Genomic DNA, 25,055 nt, shown 5'->3' on the forward strand with positions numbered 1-25,055 from the left:
TTTCTCAAATGACTTAGATTTAATCATCGGAAGCAAACTAAATGGCAACCTTACAATAGAGAAGAGTTACATGTCAGTGTCTTTTGGAAAACTGAGCTGGGACAGAAAGGGACTGGGGGCTGCCCCCCAACTTGATCCCTTCTGAACAAAGACGTCCACAGTGTTCCTGGCACTCTGGCTCAGGAAAAGGGGAGACTCTGTTGGTTCTGTGCATTGAAGCAGCTTTGCCTAGCACTCACTCCTGGCCAGCATCAGGAGCCCCGCCTTGCCGGCTCTGGTCATCACCTTTCTTTTTGTGGCCTGAGACAATGTCATCAATTCGCAGTAGCAGAACTGCCGTCTAGAAGAAAAACCACAGATGCAAAGAGGTCAGCAGAGAAGGAAAGGACACTTTTCTTTCCTTTAGATCTATCACCTAGATCCTACTACGGAACTGCCATTTTGTCTGAAATCTACCTTTTCAGTCTTTTATTTTTTTTGAGACACAGGTTCCCTCTTATCACCCAGGCTAGAGTGCAGTGGCATGATCTCGGTTCACTGCAAACTCCGCCTCCCGGGTTCAAGCGATTCTACTACCTCAGCCTCCCAAGTAGCTGGCATTACAGGCCTGCACCACCATGCCCGGCTAATTTTGTATTTTTAGTAGAGATGGGGTTTCCCCATGTTGGTCAGGCTGGTCTTGAACTCCTGACCTCACGTGATCCACCTGCCTCAGCCTCCCAAAGTGCTGGGATTACAGGCGTGACCCACCATGCCCGGCCTTTTCAGTCCTGAATGTAAAATGCAGTTCTCAGCCAGGTGTGGTGGCTCATACCTGTAATCCCAGCACTTTGGAGGGCCAAGGCAGGCGGATCACGAGGTCAGGAGTTCGAGACCAGCCTGGCCAACATGGTAAAACCCCGTCTCTACTAAAAATAGAAAAAATTAGCCGGGCGTGGTGGCAGGCACCTGTAATCCCAGCTACTTGGGAGGCTGAGGCAGGAGAATCGCTTGAACCCGGGAGGTGGAGGCTGCAGTGAGCCAAGACCGTGCCACTGCACTCCAGCCTGGGCAACAGAGCAATACTCTGTTTCAAAATAAATAAATAAATAAATGCAGTTCTCCCTAAGCAAGTGATACAGATTGTGCTATATTATCTTGCTTTTAGTATGAGTTAAAGATAATTAGGGAGATAGAATGCCTTGGAATACCTTAGAGGAATATTCTGCCTTCTTTACCCCTCCCTTCAAGACTAGACCAGGCTGGGCATGGTGGCTCATGCCTGTAACCCCAGCACTTTGGGAGGCCAAGGCGGGCAGATCATCTGAGGTCAGGAGTTCGAGACCAGCCTGGACAACATAGTGAAACCCTAATCTCTACTAAAAAATACAAAAATTAGCTGGGAGTGGTGGTGCATGCCTGTAGCCCAGCTACTTGGGAGGTTGAGGCACAAGAATTGCTTGAACCCGGGAGGTGGAGATTGCAGTGAGCCGAGATCACACCGCTGCACTCCAGCCTGGGCAACAGAGTGAGACTGCATCTCAAAAATAAATAATTTAAACAGCATGTACATATCTTAGGGTGCCTTACCTCCACTGCTGTCTTATAAGTCTGCAGCTTCACAGCTAATGGCTCCCATATGCCCAGTTCCTTCATGTCCACCAAAGTACCCGTCTCACCATTTACACCCCAGGTCTCACAGTTCTCCTGGGTGTGCTTGGCCTGCAAGTGAAGCAAGAAGTAAAGGGGAAAATAAGTTAATAGGAAACATCAGGTAAAAAATGAAGTAAAAAATAATGGACCAGTATGGAAGGGATAGGGAAAAATGGCAATGACAGCAAACAAGTCAAAGACTAAAAGGAGAGAAAGATTTCAAGGAATAAACTATAAACAGAATTTGGATAGCCAGATATGAACCTTCCCCTCAGGGCAAACACAGCTTTCCCTACTCCATCAAGAGAAAAGCTTGGAGAGGAACTCACCCGAAGGGAGGTAAGTAGACGGATGGTGCTGGCCCCACAGTTCTGGATCAGGGTACGAGGGATGACCTCTAGGGCCTGGGCAACAGCCCTGTATGGCCATTGTTCCACACCAGTCATGGCCTTGGATTTTTCTGTCAAGGCATGGGCCACAGCCATCTCGGAGGCCCCACCCCCTGGCACCAGCTGAGGGTCCAGGAGAACATTGCGACACACTTGCATGGCATCCTGGAGGTTGCGTTCTACTTCCTTGGAGAAGCAAACAGACAGTATGAAACCAATGCTTGATGACTCATAAAATCAGAGGCACCAAAAGGACTTCCTAACTGCCAAAGTTAGTAAACCACCAAGGAGGGCAACTAGGAAAGGTGCTTGGAACCCCTACTGGGCAGAGCAGATTATTTACCTGAGAATATATAACTCACGACTGTAATATAGGGTGGCGGGGAGTGGTATCTGCAAAGGGTTTGGGGGTGTCACCCAACCATAAAGTTAGGTCTTTGTCCATTATGCTAGATTAGAGCAATAACCTATTTCATCCCTTGCTAGTTATCTGGAAACAAACAGCATGTATCTTGCTAGATAAGAGCCATAACCTATTCCATCCCTTCCTAGTTGTATCTTTTAGGAGGTTGCATGGTGTTGTACACTCTCCTACTTACTAGCTATGTGCCTTTGGGAAAGTTACTTAGCCTCAATGAGGAAAAAAAGTAATATTTATAACTTCAATGTAAAAAATAAGAAAACAGTTGTTGCTAGGGAGGAGGAAATGAGATATCTTGTTTGATGGGTACAGTCTCAGTTTTGCAAGATGAAAAAGTTCTGGAGATCTCTTGCACAAGAACATGAATATACTTAACATTACTGAACTGTACAATTAAAATGATTAAGATGGTAAATTTTATGCTTATTACAATTTTAAAAATTTTAAATTATTTAATTAAAAAAAGGAAGCAGAAAAGGAATTTGTGGCTATAGGTCCAAATTAAATAGCTATAAATGGACCACAGAATTATTTTAGGCCCTTTGGGAAACTCTCAAGAAGTCAGTGATCTACTTCATCTGGTCATACATCCAAGGCTGACTCACCGAGAGAATCTCTTTGCTAGCCCCCCGGAGGAGAATGGTGCAGGCCTTGGGATCTTTGCAGTCAGTGATGAAAGTAAAGTATTCATCTCCAATTTTCTTGATTTCTAACAGGCCTGCTCCTGTTCCAACATCATCTTCTCTCAGTTCCTCTGGTCGGCTGACTATCCGGGCCCCACAGGCTCTATTGGATGGAAGAGGTGGGGAGAATCAGATGATTTCAGATACTTTTACCCATTTCCCTAGTCTCTAGGATCTGTAGCTAGGGATACGGGCACAAGTGGATTGTTGGAAACAACACTTAAGAGGTCTTGCCTGTCCGGTGAAAAAGATTTTCAGGGTGCCAGGCACAGCAGCTCATACTTGTAATCCCAGTACTTTGGGAGGCCAGGCAGGAGGATTGCTTGAGCCCAGAAGTTTGAGACCAGCCCGGGCAACGTAATAAGACTCTGTCTCTACAAAAAAATATAAAACTAGCTGGGCATAGTGATGTATACCTGTAGCTCCAACTACTCAGGAGGGTGAGGTGAGGGATCCCTTGAAACCATGATATCAAGGATGCAGTGAGCTGTGACCATGCCACTGCACTCCAGCCTAGATAACAGAGTGGGACCCTATCTGAAAAAAAAAAAAAAAAAAAAAAAACCCCAAAACAACAACAAAAAACTGAAGCTGTCATTGCAGTTACAGCAGCATTGCAGTTACGCCAGCAGCTGTGAAAACCCTGTTTTTTTTTTTTTGAGAAATATACCTATTAATCTCACATTGAAAATGCAGGTTTTATGTAGGTAAGAACAGCCTATCTATATACACTAATATGATTTGAGAAAATGTGAAATCATTATGATACCTCATCAGAAAAGGAAGGTGAAAGATCTAAAGCTGGAGAATTTAATGCCAGCAAAGGATGGTTTGATAATTTTAGAAAGAGGTTTGTTTGGCTTTTAAAATGTCAAGATAGCAGGAAACAGCTTCTGCTGACCAAGAAACTGCAGACATGTTCCTAGATACCATTAAGAAAATGATTGAGGGCTGGGCTTGGTGGCTTACACCTGTAATCCTAACACTTTGGAAGGCCGAGATGGGTGGATGACTTGAGGTCAGGAGTTTGAGACCAGCCTGGTGAAACCCTGTCTCTACTAAAAATACAAGAAAAAATTAGCCAGGTGTCGTGGCACATGCCTGTACTCCCAGCTACTTGGGAGACTGAGGCAGGAGAATCGCTTGAACCTAGGAAGGAGAGGCTGTGGTGAGCTGAGACTGCACCACTGCCCTCCAGCCTGGGTGAAAGAGTGAGACTCTGTCGCGCAAAAAAAAAAAAAAAAAAAAAAAAGAGAGAGAGAGAGAGAGAGAGAGAGAGAAATCATTGAGGAGAAATGGTATCTGCCTAAATACAATTTTAATGTATATGAAAGCGACCTAATCAGGAAGATTATGCCACAAATGACATTTATTAGTAAGAAAGAGAAGGCAGCACCAGGATTTTGTGCAAAGGAGTTAGCCTGTCCCTTGGGCAGTCAAGTTTATGTCTTGTGGTTGTACAACCAGGCCTGGAAAACAAGAACACTTTTTCTGGATTACTTCCATCGATGCTTTGTCCTTGAAGTCAGGAAGTACTTTTCCAGAAAGGGACTGCCTTTTAAAGTGCTTCTGATATTGGACAATGCCCCTGGCTACCCAGAGCCCCATGAGTTCAACACTGAAGACATTCAAATACTCTAGACCACACAGTCAGAGAAGGACCTGTAAGGCTTATTACACATGGTACTTCATGTAAAGAACCGTCGGCTGGGCATGGTGGCTCATGCCTGTAACCCCAGCACTTTGGGAGGCCGAGGCGGGCGGATCATGAGGTCAAGAGATCGAGACCATCTTGGCCAACATGGTGAAAACCCGTCTTTACTAAAAATACAAAAATTAGCTGGGCATAGTGGTGCGCACCTGTAGTCCCAGCTGCTCGGGAGGCTGAGGCAGAATCGCTTGAACCAGGAGGCAGAGGGTGCAGTTAGCCAAGATCACACCACTGCACTCCAGCCTGGCGACAGAGCGAGACTCTGTTTCCAAAAAAAAAAAAAAGTCAACATTATGAAAGAGAACCCCAACAAAGAGAACATGATGAAAATATGAAAGGATTACATTGCTGAAGATGCCACAGTTGTTATAGCCTTGTGAAAGCCATCAGCCATCAAGCCCAAAACAATAGATTTCTGCAGAAGCAAACTGTGTCCAGATGTATGTGACTTTGTAGGATTTATGACAGAGCCAATCAAGGAAATCACGAATCAAGGAAATCATGAAAGAGACTGTGGATGTGGCTAAAAAATTGGCGTGGTGGTGGTGAAGGGTTTCAAGATATGAATCTTGGAGAAACTCAAGACCTAACAGACATTACACCAGAGGAATTAACAGAAGATGACAGGCCAGGTGTGGTGGCTCATGCCTGTAATCCCAGCACTTTGGGAGGCTGAGGCGGGCGATCACCTGAGGTTGGGAGTTCAAGACCAGCCTGACAAACAGAGAAGCCTCGTCTCTACTAAAAATACAAAATTAGCTGGGTTTGGTGGCTCATGCCTGTAATCCCAGCTACTCAGGAGGCTGAGGCAGAAGAATCGTTTGAACCCGGGAGGCGGAGGTTGTGGTGAGCCGAGATCGTGCCACTGCACTCTAGCGTGGGCGACAAGAGCGAAACTCCATCTCAAAAAAAAAAAAAAAACCCACAAAAAAAAACAAACAGAAGATGACTTGATGGAGACGACTGCTTCCAAACCAGTGCCAGATGATGAGGAAGATGATGTAGAAGCAGCAGTGCCAGAAAACAAACTGACATTAGACAATCTGGCAGAAGGCTTCTGATTATTCAACACTGCTTTTGACTTCTTTTATGATATGGACCCTTCTATGATAGAGGCAATGAAACTGAAGCAGTGGAAGAGGGACTGGTACTATACAGAAATATTTTTAGAGAAACAAAAAAGCAAAAGTCAGACAAATTACGATGCATTTCCACTGAGTTACACCGAGCGTGCCTCCTGCCCATCCTGCCTCCCCTTCTACCATTCTTCTGCCTCTGACACCCAAGACAGAAAGACCAGCCCCTGTTCTTCCTCCACAGCCTATTCAACATGAAGATGATGATGATGACCTTTACGATGATCTACTTCCACTTAAGGCATAGTAAATGTGTTATCTCTTCCTTGTGATTTTCTTGTTTTGGAGATGGAGTTTCACTCTTGTTGCCCAGGTTGGAGTGCAATGGCACCATCTTGGCTTACTGCAACCTCCGCCTCCTTGGTTCAAGCAATTCTCCTGCCTCAGCCTCCCGAATAGCTGGGATTACAGGCATGCACCACCACACCCAGCTAATTTTTGTATTATTATTAGAGACGGGGTTTCACCATGTTGGCCAGGCTGGTCTTGAACTGCTCACCTCAGGTGATCCATCTGCCTTGGCCTCCCAAAGTGGTGGGATTACAGGCATGAGCCACCGTGCCCTGCCTTATGATTTTCTTAATAACATTTTCTCTAGCTTACTTTATTTCAGGGAATACACTATATAACACATATGATATACAAAATATGTGATAGTTAATTGTGTTATTGGTAAGGGTTTGGGTCAACAGTCAGCTATTAGGAGTGGGGGAGTCAAAAAATTATACATGGATTTTCAACTCCTTGGGGACTGATTCCCCTAACCCCCAAGTTGTTCAAGGGTCAACTGTACACCTAAGGCAACTAGTCATCACTATTATAACCAGATATAGTTGAATTCAAAATATACTTTGTGGTTACTAAAATCTGGACAAATTAGTTTTCATGCATATCTAACATGTACATATTTCAACTAGAGAACTAGAACCTGCAAAAAAGAAAGACAAAAGAAAAAAATTAACATGTCTATACTATATAATGGTAATTTCTAGATATAACCCATCCTGTACTGCCCAGTTGAGTCTCCAGGCCAATAATAAGACTGTACCAAAGATGCAAAGGTCAAGCAAGGAGGAAGGCGAATAAGCATGTAAGTAGAGTTGGCCCTCTATATCCGCAGGTCCCGCATGCAGATTCTACCAACCATGCATCGATAATATGGCGGCGGTGGGGTGGGGCAGGGGGATGGAAAATAATACAACAGCAAAAAATAATATAAATTTTAAAGACAATACAGTATAGCAACTATTTATATAGCATTTACGCTGTATTAGGCATTATAAGCAATCTAAAGGTGATTTAAAGTGTATAGAAGGATGTGTATAGGTTATACACAAATACCATACCATTTTATATAAGGGTTAAGCATCCACAAACTTTAGTATTCAAGGAGGGATCCTAGAACCAATGCCCCGTGGATATCAAGGGATGACTACATATGTCTGACCCAAGTTTAATGAATGTAGGACTAATTGCTTGTCACTCCCTCCAACTCATGGCCATGTGAAGTCAACTATGCGTATGCATGTTAATACCCTTTGGGGTATAAAAGTATAAAATATGATTTGGATCTGTGATATATTATGTTGGGGTAGATTTGTCAGCTTTTTAATAAATTAAAAATGAATGAACTTTGCTGGGCATGGCGGTGCATGCCAATAGTTTCAGGTACTGGGAAGCCTGAGAACAGGATGACTGCTTGAGCCCAGGAGTTTGAGACAGGCCTAGGTAACACAGCAAGACTTTGTCTATTAAAAAGAATGGTCTATGAGCACAGACATCAGTGCAGAAGTAGTGAATGCAATCTAGAGTTGCATAAATAGCAGCTAAGGATGTAGCTGAGGAAACTGATGGTTCTGCTATAATCCAGGCCACTTAAAACAGGCTACTCTGGAAATGTTCATTCAAAAATCATCATAATGACATTAAAGAAAACCTCTTTGATAGGCAGTTATTTAGAAATGTAGCGGACACCCACCAAAGTAGCAATTACAGATGTCTAAGCACAAGCTGCTCACTAATGGTTAGGGGCAGTACAGATGAGACTCACGCAGTAAATAACTGTTGGACTAGAGGACTTCTGAAGAGGGCAGGCAGCTAAGCCAAGGTTATTTCCACCTGTTACTATATCCTTTATTAAACCTTTTCAGGTAATGATGACTATGTTATGCAACTACAAAAAAGAAACACACGGGAAGAAAAGTCTTGTTTTTACCTGGCCTACTCACCTAGCGATGCGATTATTGTCTGTCTTCCGGACTCTGCGGATGGCTGTGATATTGGCCCGCATGAGGTAGTGCTGAGCTAAATCTACAAATCCAAGAGCAGAGATGTCAAGCTGGGTTCTGAACTGGTTTTATAATCAAAGTACTCTTAACCATGACACTATTACGCCCCTGCCAAACATGAGGGGAGAAAACAAATCACCCGCCCTCGTCTACCTCAAAGGTAGGCTGGAAAAATTAACAAAGTCCCACCTGAGATGCCCTTTTCAGTGATGACCACATCGGGCTTCAGTTGGATAATGTCCTCACAGAGCTGCTGGATGTACTCTTCTTCCATTTGGAGAATTCGGGTGAAGTCCTCCTCTCGTGTAATCTCAATGTCAGTCTGTGTGGTCAAGAAAAAACACTGATTTTAAAATCCCTGGACTGGTGAAGCTCTAAGGGTCATACTATATTCCCTCCACCCACCTCTCCCACGTATCTCAGTCAGAATTACGTTAAAGCCATGACCTCAACACCTCTGTAAGCGAATTTAGCTCTAGTTTTGCTTTTTTTTGAGATGGAATCTCGCTCTGTCGCCCAGGCTGGAGTGCAATGGCGCGATCTTGGCTCACTGCAAGCTCCGCCTCCCGGGTTCAAGCGATTCTCCTGCCTCAGCCTCCCAAGTAGCTGGGACTACAGGCACCTGCCACCACCCCCGGCTAATTTTTTTTTGTATTTTTAGTAGAGACGGGGTTTTACCATGTTAGCCAGGATGGTCTCGATCTTCTGACCTCGTGATCCGCCTGCCTCGGCCTCCCAAAGCGCTGGGATTACAGGCGTGAGCCACCACACCCGGCCAGCTCTAGTTATATCATTATAAAACAACCAGAACTGAAAGTCACACAGCAATTAGTGTTGAGTTTGGCCTTTCTAAGGTCTCTGGCCACTCAGTCCAATCCTACATCTGTCCTGGCAGTGTGCATGAAAATTCTGGGTCTTAATTCTTCCCACTAATTGATTCTTATTCTTTCCAAATGTGATGGAGCCTTGTGAGCCTCCTGCCATCTAGAATTTATTTATTTTTTTTTTTGAGACAACTCAAGCCTGTTGCTCAGGCTAGAGTTCAGTGGCGTGATCACAGCTCCCTGCACCCTTGATCTTCTGGGTTCAAGCAATCCTCTCGCCTCAGCCTCCCAAGTAGTGGGGACTACAAGCACATGCCACCATGCCCAGTTAATTTTTTTTAATAAAAGACGGTATTCGCCATGTTGCCTAGGTTCGTCTTGAACTCCTGGGCTCAAGCCATCCACCTGCCTTAGCCTCCCAAAGTGCTAGAATTATCGGTGTGAGCCACTGCATTGAGCTGAAATTCTCCTTTAGTACTTCAAAGCTGAATTGACTCCTACCTTATGTTCCCCTGGTGCATTAGGAAAGGCAGCATGATCGTATAAAACAAGCCAAACACGACCAGGTTCAAATCTTGATTTTGGCCAATACTAGCTGTATTCCTCAAGCAATTAACCTACTTGTTTGAGCTTCAGATCCCTCATCTGTAAAATGAAATAAATACCAACTATTCTAAAGGATTGTTCTAAGAGTCAGTGTACACTATGCACCCAGAAGGCATGCAATAAACATACCTTTTATTTCTGTTGTTCATATTTGTAGTCAGATTCTTGCATCTACTTTAAGGAACAAGGCCAAGAACCTTACCTGGCTTTCTCCTTTCTTATATTCCAGAGAAGAATCCAGCAGCACAATGCGAGGGTTCTTGATATAGCGCCGCATGCGTGGATGGGTCACATCCTTGTTAATCATGACTCCACGCAAGACACAGGAGTCTTCAATGATGCCTCCAGGTATCTGAACAAAAGACAACTGCACTTTAATCCACAATCAAGAGACAATTTCTTAATTTCCTTCCCAGATGTTCATCTTTCCCAAACAGCCAGTATTTCAGGTTTTTTTTTTTTTTTTTTGAGATACAGTCTCGCTCTGTCGCCCAGGTTGGAGTGCAGTGGTGCAATCTCGGCTCACTGCAAGCTCCGCCTCCCAGGTTCACGCCATTCTCCTGCCACAGCCTCCCGAGTAGCTGGGACTCCAGGTGCCCACACTACGCCCGGCTAATTTTTTTTTTGTATTTTTAGTAGAGATGGGGTTTCACCATGTTAGCCAGGATGGGTTCGATCTCCTGACCTCGTGATCCGCCCGCCTCGGCCTCCCAAAGTGCTGGGATTACAGGCGTGAGCCACCGCGCCTGGCCCAGTGTTTCAGGTTTCTAAAGTACCTTTCTTTGATGAAGCTCAAAAATATGATTGGAATTACATTTTTTTCCCACTAGGAAATACACCAATTTTAGACCATGACACTCAACTTGAAGGTCAGCTGAGACCCACAGAAATTCAATGACTTGACAAAAAGACTTAGAGGGGCTTATGAGCCAGGAACAGTGGCTCACACCTAAAATCCCAGCTACTCAAGAGGCTCAGGCAGGAGGATCCCTCGAGGCTGGGAGTTCGAGACCAGCCTGGGCAACACATTGAGACTCAATTGCTATTTAAATAAATAAGGGCTTAGGTCTCTCCAATTAAAAAAATAAATATATTGCCAGAGATTTTAGGCTTGGGGCTCCACCTACTGGCCACAAGCTATACTACTAAACTTTTTGATCTTAATGAAATTTAGTAGAGAGCAGAGAAAGCTTTCTGGGGCTTACTGTTATAATAGCACTATGTAATAGAGCCCTTGTTAAGCTTATATCCTGACCAAATGACTGATGTATGCAAATACACAAACATGGAGACACCAATAAGCCTGTCCCTTGTCCTTATAAACCTTGTGTAGGGATAGCAGTGAAGGTAACAACAAAATTATTTGAAGAAATCCCTACTTGGTAGCCTCTTTAGGTTTTTGTTTCCAGGCAGCAAGTATAGTTCTTCCCAGTTCTAACTAAAGATACCTTACTTTGGCCAGGTGCAGTGGCTCACCCTGTAATCCCAGCACTTTGTGAGGCAAAGGTGGGCAGATCACTGAGGTCAGGAGTTCGAGACCATCCTGGCTAACATGGTGAAACCCCGTCTCTACTTAAAATACAAAAAGAAACTAGCCGGGCGTGGTGGCGGGCATCTGTAATCCCAGCTATTTTAAAGGCTGAGGCAGGAGAATCACTTGAACCTGGGAGGTGGAGGCTATAGTGAGCCGAGATTGCACTACTGTACTCTAGCCTCTGGGCAACAGAGCAAGACTCCATCTCAAAAAGACAAACAAAAAAACATACCTTGCTCTGATTTAAAACTACTTCATTCAAGTAGGGTGTGATGGCTTATGCCTGTAATCCCAGCACTTTGAGAGCCTGAGGTGGGAAGATCACTTGAGGCCAGGAGTTCAAGACCAGCCTGGGCAACATAAGACCCTCATTTCCACAAAAAGAAAAAAAAATTCGCTGGGCACAGTGGCATGTGCCTGTAGTCCTAGCAAATCAGAGGATTTGCTTGAGGCCAGGAGTTTGAGGCTGCAGTAGGCTGTGACTGTGCCACTGTACTCCAGCCTGGGCAACAGGGAGAGACTCTGTCTCAAACACAAAACAACAGCATGAAAAACAAACTATTTCCTCACAAGTGAGATGACTCATGCTAACGTAATTTGACCCAATGTATACACTGCGAAAGTTTACCTTTTCCACTCTTGCATATTTTTTTATGTCAATCTCTTTCCGACCATTCTCCTCAAACTGTACCATCTTGACAGCATCCAGGGCAATGTTGCAAGCCAAAGATGACCACCGACTGATGGCTTTGGTAGTAATGGAGCTGTTGATGATGTTCAGCATCATATCACTGTCATTGATGTCGACTGGGATACTAGAGAAAAGAAAACCAGATGATATGTGAAGAAGGCATGTTAGATATGTAGAGATGTGCCTTATCTATACCTCAGTGACTATAATAATGGACCAAGAGGCAGAACAATGGGACTTGTTCCTTTGGAGGAAACTAAAAGGACATTAGGAGGTAAACTTTGTCCATTCCTCTGCCTTTCAGCAAGATTACAACTCATCCGTAGAAGGTGCCTTAATTCCCTGAGCAACACTTTACACTTACATACAAAGATTATAGTAAAATAATTTGTTCCTTATCTTCTGCTTCAACCAAGTAAACTTTTCAACTTTTACAACACAGGTCAAGACACATTTTTTCCTATGAAACTTTATCCCATAACTAGCCAACTTTAAGAGTTTCATCAAATCATTCATTTTGAACAGCAAATTTTATTTTTAACTCATGGTGTACCACAGTGGTCAAAGATGACCACCAACTGGTCATCTTTGTGTTTTTATGTTACTGTAAACACATTTTATGTATTTACCATTTTTATATTACTTTCAGTCTTTCCTCACAAGATATTTTCACATAATGCTAAAATCTCTTTTTCGGCTGTGCACGGTGGCTCACGCCTGTAATCCCAGCACTTTGGGAGGCCAAGGCGGGCAGATCACTTGAGGTCAGGAGTTCGAGACCAGCCTGGCCAATATGGTGAAACCCCATCTCTATTAAAAATACAAAAATTAGCCAGGAGTGGTGGCATGTGCCTGTAGTCCCAGTTACTCCAGAGGTAGAGGTTGCAGTGACCTGAGATCATGTCACTGCCTTACCGCCTGGGTGACAGAGTGAGATTCTGTCTCAAAAAAACCCCAAAATAAACAAAATCCCTCTTTTAACAGTGAAAGGCACATAATATACCAATTATTAAATGGCTGAATTATGGACTTTTGGGAAGAAGCAATGATTCCAAAAGTAGTATCTAAGATAAAGGGGGCTAGGTGCCGTGCTTCATGCCTGTAAACCCAACACTTTGGAAGACTGAGGATAGCTGGAAGCCAAGAGTTAAAAACCAACCTGGGCAACAGAGAAAAACCTCATCTCTATGAAAAATAAAAAAAGTTAGCAGGGCTTGGTGGACACACCTATAGTCCTAGCTACTTGGGAAGCTGGGGCAGGATTGCTTGAGCCCAGGAGCTGGAAGCTGCAGTAAGCTGTGACTGCACCACCGCACTCCAGCTTAGGCAACAAAGCGAGACCTTATCTCTAAAAAATAAATTTTTTGGGAGGCCGAGGTGGATCACCTGAGGTCAGGAGTTTGAGACCAGCCTCACCAATATGGTGAAACCCCATCTCTACTAAAAATACCAAAATTAGCTAGGTGTGGTGGTATGCGCCTGTAGTCCCAGCTACTTGGGAGGCTGAGACAGGAGAATTGCTTGAACTGAGAAGACGGAGGTTGCAGTGAGCTGAGATCATGCCACTGCACTCCAGCCTGGGCAACAGAGCAAGACCAACCCCCCACCCAAAAATTTTTTTTAAAATAAGATTAAAGTGTTCTAGGTAGGCAGTTATTACTTGATTAAAAAAAAAAAAATCTTTCGGGCCAGGCACGGTGGCTCACGCCTGTAATCCCAGTACCTCGGGAGGCCGAGACAGGCGGATCACCTGAGGTCAGGAGTTCGAGACCAGCCTGACCAACATGGAGAAAAACTCCGTTTCTACTAAAAATACAAAATTAGCCAGGCATAGTGGCACATGCCTATAATCCCAGCTACTCGGGAGGCTGAGGCAGGAAAACTGCTTGAAGCCAGGGGGCAGATGTTGCGGTGAGCCGAGATCCAGCCATTGCATTCCAGCCTGTGCAATAAGAGTGAAACTCCGTCTCAAAAAAAAGGCTTTCTAAGCGTGCAGCTCCACACAATAAAATCTTTGGGTACCTCTACATTCTCACAGAGCTTACTGCATAAAAATAATTAGATCAAACACCTCATTCTTAAGTGTGCCAGACAAAGATATTAATGTACAACTTGTTTAAGAGCAGGCAGTATATGGCCGGGCGCGGTGGCTCACGCCTGTAATCCCAGCACTTTGGGAGGTGTCAAGATGGGTGGATCACCCGAGGTTGGGAGTTCAAGACCAGCCTGACCAACATGGAGAAACCCTGTCTCTACTAAAAATACAAAATTAGCCGGATGTGGATGCACATGCCTGTAATCCCAGCTACTCGAGAGGCTGAGGCAGGAGAATCACTTGAACCCAGGAGGTGGAGGTTGCAGTGAGCCGAGATCGCGCCATTGCACTCCAGACTGGGCAACAAGTGCAAAAACTCCGTCTCAAGGAAAAAAAAAAAAAGAAAAAAAAAAAGAGCAGGCAGTATAACATAAACCTCACCAAATTACTAAACACTTATGCATCTAGTGACTAAACCATATGAGTAGAATATTTAAATAAAGAAAAAAAAAACAAACTATTTCCAGTCAGGTGTGGAAAAAAGAATATATTATACATTTTTATTTTTATTATTTATTTTTGAGACGGAGTCTCACTCTGTCGCCCAGCCTGGAGTGCAGTGGTGCAATCTCAGCTCACTGCAAGCTCTGCCTCCCGGGTTCATGCCATTCTCCTGCCTCAGCCTCCCAAGTAGCTGGGACTACAGGCACCTGCCACCATGCCTGGCTCGTTTTTTTCTATTTTTAGTAGAGACGGGGTTTCACCATGTTAGCCAGGATGGTCTCGATCTCCTGACCTCGTGATCTGCCCGCCTCGGCCTCCCAAAGTGCTAGGATTACAGACGTGAGCCACCGTGCCCAGCCCTATTTTTATTTTTTTTGAGATGGAGTTTTGTTGTTCGCCCAGGCTGTAGTGTAATGGTGCGATCTTGGCTCACCACAACCTCCCGGGTTCAAATGATTCTCCTGCTTCAGCCTCCCGAGTAGCTGGGATTACAGGCGCATGCAACCACACCCGGCTAATTTTTGCATTTTTAGTAGAAATGAGGTTTCACCATCTTGGCCAGGCTGGTCTTGAACTCCTGACCTCAGGTGATCCACCCGCCTTGGCCTCCCAAAGTGCTAGGATCACAGGTGTGAGCCACCGCGTCCAGCCCACGTCTTACTTTTTATTTTTTGAGACAGAGTCTCACTCTGTCACCTGGGCTGGAGTGCAGTGGCGCAATCTCGGCTCACTGAAACCTCCGCCTCCCAGGTCCAAGTGATTCTCCTGCCTCAGCCTCCTGAGTAGCAGGATTACAGGCGCCTGCCACTATGCCCAGCTAATTTTCTCTACTTTTAGTAACGATGAGGTTTCACTATGTTGGCCAGGCTGGTCTCTAACTCCTGACCTCGTGATCTGCCCACCTGGGCCAAAGTGCTGGGATTACAGGCGTGAGCCACCGGACCCTGCCAGGTTTTACTTTTTAAACAAAAATTTTTATTCAAGACACTGCTCTACATGACTCTACACGATGTTTGACCTTAACTAAAATTCCCTGAAGCTAGAGGTAATATACTCTTTTCTTTTTTTTCTTCTGAGATGGAGTTTCGCTCTTGTTGCGCAGGTTGGAGTGCAGTGGAGAGATCTTGGCTCACTGCAACCTCTGCCTCCTGGTTTCAAGCAATTTTCCTGCCTCATCCTCCTGAGTAGCTGGCATTACAGGTGTGCGCCATCATACCTGGCTAATTTTTTTTTTTGAGATGGAGTCTCGCTCTGTCACCAGGCTGGAGCATAGCAGGGCCATCTCAGCTCACTGTAACCTGACTCCCTGGTTCAGGCGATTCTCCTGCCTCAGCCTCCCGAGTAGCTGCGACTACAGGCATGCGCCACCACGCCCAACTAATTTTTTGTATTTTTAGTACAGACGAGGTTTTGCCATGTTGGCCAGGATGGTTTCCATCTCCTGACCTCGTGATCCGCCGCCCGCCTAGGCCTTCCAAAGTGCTGGGATGACAGGCATGAGCCACCACGTCTGGCCAGGCCTCTCATATTTGATACTACCTATTTCTTGCCCCCAAGATACCTTATTTTCTTTAGGGTGCTGATCATATCATCCAATGCCTTGCGGTAAGCACTGATCACCACTGTTGGGTGCATCTGCTGCTCCAGGAAGTGCTCAGCTACAGACAGCATTTCCCCCGCTGAAAAAGATAACAAGCACCATAGTAATATTTAAAAGTATCTGGATATCAAGGCAAGTAACTTCATTATTCTTCCAAAAAATACTCTCCTACATCAGACTCTCCCAAAAGGTATGACATTTGGCCATTCATACTATTCCAAATTTTACACTTTGTATAAGACACGACAACTTATACAGAAAACATCCTTGTTGCCCAGGCTAGGCATGGTGGCTCATACCTGTAATCCCAGAAATTCAAGATCAGCCTGGGCAACATAGTGAGACCCTGTCTTTACAAAAAAATTTTAAAATTTAGCTTAGTGTGGTGGTACGAGCCTGTAGTCCCAGCTACTCAGGAGGCTGAGGTTAAGCGGATCACTTGAGCCCAGGAGGTTGAGGGTGCAATGAGCCGTGACTGCACCACTGCACTCCAATCTGGGTGACAGAACGAGACCCTGTCTCAATAAATAAAATGATGAAAGACTGATTCCAGGGCTTACTTATTCTTTTGATCTTTTTGCTTTTCTTTGAGGAGTCGTCTCGCTCTGTCGCCCAGGCTGGAGTGCAGTGGCACAATCTCTGCTCACTGCAACCTCTGCCTCCCAGGTTCAAGCGATTTTCCCACCTCAGCCTCCCAAGTAGCTGGGATTACGTGCATGCATCACCACACCCAGCTAACTTTTGTACTTTATTAGTAGAGACGGGTTTTACTATGTTGGTTGGCCAGGCTGGTCTTGAACTTGTGACCTCAGGTGATCTGTCCACCTCGGCCCCCCAAAGTGCTGGGATTAAGGCGTGAGCTACCACGTCTGGCCTTCTCTTGATCTTTCTAAAAAAAAATTTCCCTGAAGGCTCTAAAATAAAGAAAAATGCACAAAAGAAAAACTGACTTGTTTATTAGTACTTTTATACCTTAGGATGTAGTCAAACTGCTTGAACTAAAAACAAAACACACAAAACCTTACCTCTGAAAGAATATTCAAGACTGGATGCGGTAGCTCACACCTGTAATCCCAGCACTTTGGGAGGCTAGGATGAGCAGATCACCTGAGCTCTGGAATTTTTAGACCAGCCTGAGAAACACAGCAAAACCCTATCTCTATGAAAAAATTCAAAAATTATCCAGGTATGGTGGCATGTGCCCATAGCTACTTGGGAAGCTGGGTTGGGGGACTCATGGAGCCCAGAAGGTCAAGGCTGCAGTGAGCCATGATCACACTATTGCACTCCAGCCTGGGCAACAGAGCAAGAGTCTGTTTCAAAAAAATAAAAAATTAAAATTAGAAAATGTGCACAATTAAGGCTGGGCGCGATGGCTCACGTCTGTAATCCTAGCACTCTGGGAGGCCAAGTCAGATGGATTACTTGAGGTCAGGAGTTCATGACCAGCCTGGCCAACATGGTGAAACCGTTTCTACTAAAAATACAAAAATTAGCCGGGCATGATGGCACACGCCTGTATTCCTAGCTACTCGGGAGGCTGAGGCAGGAGAATCGCTTGAACCAGGGAGGCAGAGGTTGTGGTGAGCCAAGATCGTGCCATTGCACTCCAGCCTAGGCCACAGAGTGAGACTCCATCTCAAAAAAAAAAAAAAACAGAAAAAGAAAATGTATACAATTTACCCTCTGGATAAGGGATTATTGGTAAAACATCTCCTTCTTTTAAAATTTGTCTTTACTTTCTGGCTGGGAACGGTGGCTCACACCTTGTAATCCCAGCACTTTGGGAAGCCGAGGCAGGCAAATCGCTTGAGACCAGGAGTTTTGAGACTAGCCTGGACAACATGGTGAAACTGTCTCTACCAAAAATACAAAAATTAGCCAGGTGTGTTGGTGGGTGTCTGTAATCCCAGCTAGGTGGGAGGCTGAGGCATAAGAATTGCTTGAACCTGGGAGGCAGAGGTTGCAGTGAGTGGAGACTGTGCCCAGTTACCCCAGCCTGGGTGATAGAGTAAGACTCTGTCTCAAAATAAATAAATAAATAAAATTTGTCTTTACTTTCTAATAGACACACACAAAATAACACATACATAGATACAAACACACACACAAAAAAGCTTGTTTCTAGAAAAAGTATAGAGTATTGTAAATATTCTTTTTGTCAAAAGCCTTTTGCACAAATTGCTTGTACTACCTGCTTATTGGCAGGTAAAATAAGCTTTTAAAAATGTACATAATATGTTATTCATTAGTATGTGCTCCAGTGTTTGAATTCAATATATTTTGTTTCAATTCCAAAGTGTCAATCATGTATACTGAAAGAAAAATAATCAAAAAATACAGTCACGTACCACTTAACGTTTCGGCCAACAATGAACCACATATATGACAGTGGTCGCATGAGATTATCATATTTTTACTGTACCTTTTCTATGTTTAGCTATGCTTATTATACAAATACTTACCACTGTATTATAACTGCATTCAGTACACTAACATGTTATACAGCTTTGTGGCCTAGAAGCAATAGGCTACACCATACAGCCTAAGTATATAGTAGGCCGTACCACCCAGGTTTGTGAAGTACACTCCATGAAGTCTGCATAGTAATGAGATTGCCTAATAATGCATTTGTCTCAGAACGTATCCCCATCTTTTTTTTTTTTTTTTTTTTGAGACGGAATCTCACTTTGTTGCCAGGCTGGAGTGCAGTGGTGCAATCTGGGCTCACTGCAACCTCCGCCTCCCAGGTTCAAGTGACGCTCCTGCCTCAGCCTCCCGAGTAGCTGGGACTACAGGCACGTGCCACCATGCCCAGCTCATTTTCTGTATTTTTAGCAAAGACGGGGTTTCACCATGTTGGCCAGAATGGTCTCGAACTCCAGACCTTGTGATCCGCCCACCTTGGCCTCCCAAAGTACTGGGATTACAGACGTGTGCCACCGTGTCTGGTCCGTATCCCCATCATTAAGCAGCATATTATTGCATTTTAAAAGATGGCTGAGTGGCTGGGCATGGTGGCTCACGTCTGTAATCCCAGCACTTTGGGAGGCTGAGGTGGGAGGGTCACCTGAAGTCAGGAGTTTGAGACTAGCTTGATCAACATGGTGAAACCCCGTCTCTACTAAAAATACAAAAATTAGCTGGGCGTGGTGGCGGGTGCCTGTAACCCCAGCTACTTGGGAGGCTTGAGGCAGGAGAATTGCTGGAACCCGGGAGGCAGAGACTGCAGTGAGCTGAGATTGCGCCACTGCACTCTAGCCTGGGCGACGGTATGAGACTCCGTCTCAAAAAAAAAAAAAAAAAAGCAAAAGCCTGAGTAAGATAACTTAGAAAAGGATATGCCCTATTAAGAAATTATTAGAACTGTAACAGAAGATTTCTTTAAGGCTGGTCAAGTGTTGTTTTTCACATTCTTAAATCCATCTACATCTAAGATACTTGGACTCATGGATACTTATTCTACCCACTATCTCTAGATGATTCAACTGAAATTATCAGCTAGAAAATTTTGTCTGATATGTAAAGCTCATGTTCTACTACAAAAAATAAAAAAGTGTATGAAATCTTTCCTCCCTCCTCTTTCATCCTTCCAGGTTTTCCCTAAAAGTCTGTAACTGGCTATGTTCTGAATCCTCAAAAGAACTGGATCTAAAGATGGACTAGTTGACTGTGACTCTCGAGCATATTTTCATTCAACTCACCATTCTCAAAATGCAGTACAATAGGGCTGGGCACTATGGCTCACACCTGTAATCCCAGCACTTTGGGAGGCCGGGGCGGGCGGATGACCTGAGGTTGAAAGTTCGACACCAGCCTGGCCAACATGGTGAAACCACACCTCTACTAAAAATACAAAAATTAGCTGGGCTTGGTGGCATGCGCCTATAATCCCAGCTACTCAGGAGGCTGAGGCACGAGAATCACGAGCCCAGGAAGCAGAGGTTGCAGTGAGCCAAGATGATGCCACTGCACTTTAGCTTGGGCTACAGAGTGAGACTCTGTCACACAAAAATAAATAAATAAAATTTAAAAATAAAAATAAATAAATAAGGCCAAGTGTGGTGAGACCAGCCTGGGCAACATGGTGAAACCCCGTCTCTACTAAAAATAAAAAAATTAGCCAGGCACGGTGGTGGGCACCTGTAATCCCAGCTAACAGAAAGGCTGAGGCAGGAGAATCACTTGAACCCCAGGGGTGGAGGTTGCAGTGAGCCAAGACTGTGCCACTGCACTCCAGCCTGGGCGACTCTGTCTCAAAGATAAACAAATAAATAAATATAATTTGAAAAATTAGCTAGGCTTAGCCAGGCACGGTGGCTCACAGCCTGTAATCCCAGCACTTTGGGAGGCTGAGGCAGGTGGATCATGAGGTCAGGAGTTCAAGACCAGCCTGGCCAACACGGTGAAACCCCATCACTATTAAAAATATAAAAATTAGCCGGGCGCAGTGGTGGGCATCTGTAATCCCATCTACTCGGGAGGCTGAGGCAGGAGAATCGCTTGAACCTGGGATCAGAGGCTGCAGTGAGCTGAAACTGCACAACTGCACTCTAGCCTGGGTGACAGAGCAAGACTCCAACTCAAAAAGAAAAACACTCTGGGAGGCTGAGGCAGGAGATTGCTTGAGCCTAGGAGTTTGAGGCAAGCCTGGGCAACATGAGACCCCATCTCTATGAAAAATAAATAATAATAATTTTCATTAAGAACTTTATTTTTAGATATGTGGGCCAACACTATAAATTAGCATCCCTTGGCTGGGCGCAGTGACGCACACCTGTAATCCCAGCACTTTGGGAGGCCGAGGTTGGCAGATCACCTGAGCTCAGGAGTTCGAGATCAGTCTGGCCAACATGGTGAAACCTGGTCTCTACTAAAAATACAAAAATTAGTCAGGCGTGGTGGGGCAGGCCTGTAATCCCAGCTACTAGGGAAGCTGAGGCAGGAGAATCACTTGAATCTGGGAGGCGGAGGTTGCAGTCAACTGAGATTGCGTCAATGCACTGCAGCCTGGGCGACAGAGCAAGACTCTGTCTCAAAAAAATAAATAAATAAATAAATAAATAAATAAATAAATAAAATTAGCATCCCTTATTTTAAAATAGTCCCTCTTGGGCCAGGCATGGTGGCTTACACCTATTATCCCAGCAGTTTGGGAGGCAGAGGTGAGCAGATCACCTGAGGTTGGGAATTCGACACCAGCCTGACCAACATGAAGAAACCCTGTCTCTACTAAAAATACAAATTAGCCAGGCATGGTGGCCCATGCCTGTAACCCCAGCTACTCGGAAGGCTAAGGCAGTAGAATCGCTTGAACCCAAGAGGGGAGGTTGCGGTGAGCTGAGATTGTGCCATTGCACTCCAGCCTGGGCAACAAGAGTGAGACTCCATCTCAAAAAAAAAAAAAAAAAAAAGAGACATGGTCTTGCTTTGTTGCCCAGGTTGGAGTACAGTGGCACAAACACGGCTCAGTGCAGCCTCAACCTCCTGCCTCACCGACCTCAGCCTCCCCAATAGCTGGGACTACAGGTGTGTGCCACCACATCCAGCTCATTTTTACATTTTTTTATAGTGATGCAGTCTCTCCATGTTGCCCAGGCTGGTCTCAAACTCCTGACCTCGTGATCTGCCCACCTTGGCCTCCCAAAGTGCTGGGATTACAGGCGTCAGCCACCACACTTGGTTGCAATCAGATTTTTTAAAACCAGTGTTTCTAGTATAAAAATTTTACTATCATCTTGACATTTACACAATAAAGGCAATAGGCCAAGATTTGAAAAATAATTCTTTATGATCCTATAGGAAGTAGAAAGATTAGTCTTTAAACTTACATAGCCCAGGGTCATTATCCTAAAGATTTCATTTCTTATTATTTGTAACCCCAAAAAAATATTCATGACACTTTCATAGTCATTCATGGAAATCACAGAATGGCAAAAAATTTGAGTCACCCAATGACATTCCTAGGTGAGGTCCAACAAGGCCTTTAGCTCTCACACTGTAAAAAAAGTGTCCTTTATGCAGTATATTTAAGGTTATGTTTTTCACATTTTTCTTGATGATTTCGGTATTTATAATGGCTCACAAGTGTAGTGCTTAAGTGCTATCTAATGCTTCTATGTGCAAGAAGGCTGTGATGTGCCTTACAGAGAAAATACGTTAGGTGAGCTTTGTCCAGGCATGAGTTATATTGCTATGGGCTATGAGTTCAATGCTAATAAATCAACTATATATATTAAATGGGTGTCTTGAAGACAAACACATACAATAAGGTATATATTTATCAGTTGATGAAAGTGTGACCAGAGGCTTATAGGTACCTAACCCTGTATTTCCTATAGAAGCAATGATTTATTATTTGCCAATTCAGTGTTTGTGGTGACTTTATAGGCGTGGTGGCTCACGCCTGTAATCCCAGCGCTTTGGGAGGCCAAGGAGGGCGGATCACAAGGTTAAGAGAACAAGACCATCTGGCCAACATGGTGAAACCCTGTCTCTACTAAAAATACAAAAATTAGCTGGGCGTGGTGGCACGTGACTATAGTCCCAGCTACTTGGGAGGCTGAGGTAGGAGAATTGCTTGAACCTGGGAGGCGGAGGTTGCAGTGAGCTAAGATCGCGCCACCACACTCCAACCTGGTGACAGAGTGAGCGAGACTGTCTCAAAAAAAAAAAAAAAAATATTATAACTTACAGTGAATAAAGAGAATTAACTATTACTTTATCAGCCAGATTTGCATAGCTCACCCTATTCATATAAATGTTTTATACCCAACTGGAGAGAATACATAGAAAATAACCAATAAGCTATTTAAATATCTGTAATTAGTGGATCCGTAACAGAATTTCCTTCTTAAAATATGACACAGGTGTTATTTCTAATTTTTCCTTATCAACCTCCTATTCTCCTCTTACCAAGAATAATTACTGATGTGGTCCCATCTCCAACCTCTTCATCCTGGGTCCGGCTAATTTCGATCATGGACTTGGCCGCTGGATGCTGGACTTGAATCTAAAAAGGTAGATCACTAATGAATTCAGACTATTCAAAGATGTCTTAACTCATGAAGCTTGGCCCTAACTCTTGGGCTTCTTGCTTCTATACATACTTACTTTCCCTTTAATGTTTTACTATATCTTGAAAGATTAAAAATGGCACCCCAAATAGCTTAAGTAAACCACTTTCCAAATCCTCTTTGGGAAAAAATGTATTACATGAACTCAACTATTAAAGCTTCTAGAGGACGGAACGATATCTTTTAGCTTATTTACTGGAAGCACCATTGTGGTTGAATTGTGTTCTTCAGTAAGATACGCTGAAGCCAGCTGGGCACGGTGACTCACACCTGTAATCTCAGCACTTTGGGAGGCGGAGGCAGGTGGATCACCTGAGGTCAGGAGTTCGAGACCAGCCTGGCCAACATGGTGAAACCCCGTCTCTACTAAAAGTACACAAATTAAGCTGGGTGTGGTGGCACGCGCTTGTAATTCCAGCTAATCAGGAGGCTGAGGCAGGAGAATTGCTTGAACCCATGAGGTGGAGGCTGCAGTGAGCCAAGATCACATCACTGCACTCCAGCCTGGGTGACAAGAGCGAGACTCCGTCTCAAAAAAAAAAAAAAAAGATACGTTGAAGTCATAACTTCCAGAATCTGTGAATTTTACTTTATTTTAAAATAGGGTTTTTGCAGATGTAACCAAGTTAGATAAGGTCATTCTGAATTATGGTGGGCTTGAAGTCCAATCACCGGTGTCCTTGTGTAAGAGACACACAAGGGGAATAACATGAAGACCAAGGCAGAGACCAAGTTCATGCCAAAGAAAGGCAGCAACCATCAAAAGCGAGAAGCGGGGTTCTTTGGAGCATGGCCCTGCTGATGCCTTTATTTCAGACTTATAGCTTCATTCTATAAGATAATAAATTTGTTGTTGAAGCCAACCGTTTCTGGTAATCTGTTATAGCAGCCCTAAAAAAACTAATTAGAGCCTGTATCTTAATAGGTCCTTTATGTTTATAGAACTGTCAGAAAGCAAAAAAACAAAACCAAAAACGGAACACACCTCTCGAAGAATGGCATTGCCATCGTTGGTCATCACAATGCCTCCCATTGGGTCCAAAAGCATCTAAGATGAAAGCAAAAGTTATATTTAAAGTGTCCTAGATAACAGGAAGAAAAAATTGTAGTCTAAGAGTTTTAGGAAGAGATAAGCCTACCTTCATCATGGACTTGGGTCCCAAACATGTTCGGATGATATCTGCAATAGTCTAATGGAAAGGGAACATAAAATACGCAAGCACAAATCAGAGGACAGCGTGAGAATGTTGGAGTAATAGGGGAAAGGGGCATGAACAACCCACAGAGCCAGTGTTTTATTTTATTTTAATTTCATTTTATTTTTAGATACGGGGTCTCACTATGTTGCTCAGGCTGGTCTCAAACTCCTGGGCCCAAGTGATCCACCCGCCTCAGCCGCCCAAAGTGTTGGGATTACAGGCGTGAGCCACTGTGCCCGGCCAGAGTCAGTGTTTCTAGTGACACCCCTAAAGCATGGTTAGCCATCACTTTAGACATAGCATGCCACTTCAGATATAGGATGTGGCTAGCTCTGTTGTTTTTCTCCCCTTGGGAATGCTTTCAGGATGGATACAGAAATGACTTTTCACAAGAATAAGGGGGAAATGGCTCCCAGAGCTTGTTTCCCAGCAGTCCTAATTACTAGAAGTCCATGTCTTAGTATTTCTTTCCATGACGGTGGCCTCTACACCATCCTAAATCAGATATAAGGCTACTTCACTATTTCATTCAAAAGACATTTACCGAATATCTATCCAAGATCTATGGTGGGCACTAGGAATACAAAAGGGAATAAAGTACTTACGTTCAAGTAACTCAGTTTAGTATGGGAGACAAACACAAATAGAATACTATAAAACAATACACAGCAACAGAATAATGCACAAATTAATACGAGAAGATTATTAGTCCTAATTCAGAAGGGG

General features: G+C 44.2%; 1 protein-coding gene across 2 annotated transcripts in view; it reads right to left on the reverse strand.

Annotated features, from left to right (window-relative positions):
• The window catches only part of CCT3 (chaperonin containing TCP1 subunit 3), a 27,923-nt gene continuing 2,868 nt past the window's right edge, over window positions 1–25,055 (reverse strand). Inside the window, exons 3-14 of one of the 2 annotated variants that reach the window (XM_063626877.1) lie at window positions 24,270–24,320; window positions 24,116–24,178; window positions 22,970–23,066; window positions 16,016–16,133; window positions 11,853–12,039; window positions 9,893–10,042; window positions 8,450–8,582; window positions 8,201–8,282; window positions 3,048–3,228; window positions 1,962–2,207; window positions 1,570–1,701; window positions 1–340 (exon numbers count right to left, since the gene is read on the reverse strand). In XM_063626877.1, coding sequence (XP_063482947.1) covers window positions 236–340; window positions 1,570–1,701; window positions 1,962–2,207; window positions 3,048–3,228; window positions 8,201–8,282; window positions 8,450–8,582; window positions 9,893–10,042; window positions 11,853–12,039; window positions 16,016–16,133; window positions 22,970–23,066; window positions 24,116–24,178; window positions 24,270–24,320 — 1,545 coding nt within the window. In that variant the 3' untranslated portion in view covers window positions 1–235. The remainder of the gene's footprint in view (window positions 341–1,569; window positions 1,702–1,961; window positions 2,208–3,047; window positions 3,229–8,200; window positions 8,283–8,449; window positions 8,583–9,892; window positions 10,043–11,852; window positions 12,040–16,015; window positions 16,134–22,969; window positions 23,067–24,115; window positions 24,179–24,269; window positions 24,321–25,055) is intronic. The other variant, XM_063626878.1, reaches the window with a different exon arrangement.

Source organism: Symphalangus syndactylus, chromosome 12, assembly GCF_028878055.3.
Source record: "Symphalangus syndactylus isolate Jambi chromosome 12, NHGRI_mSymSyn1-v2.1_pri, whole genome shotgun sequence".
Lineage (NCBI taxonomy): Eukaryota > Metazoa > Chordata > Mammalia > Primates > Hylobatidae > Symphalangus > Symphalangus syndactylus.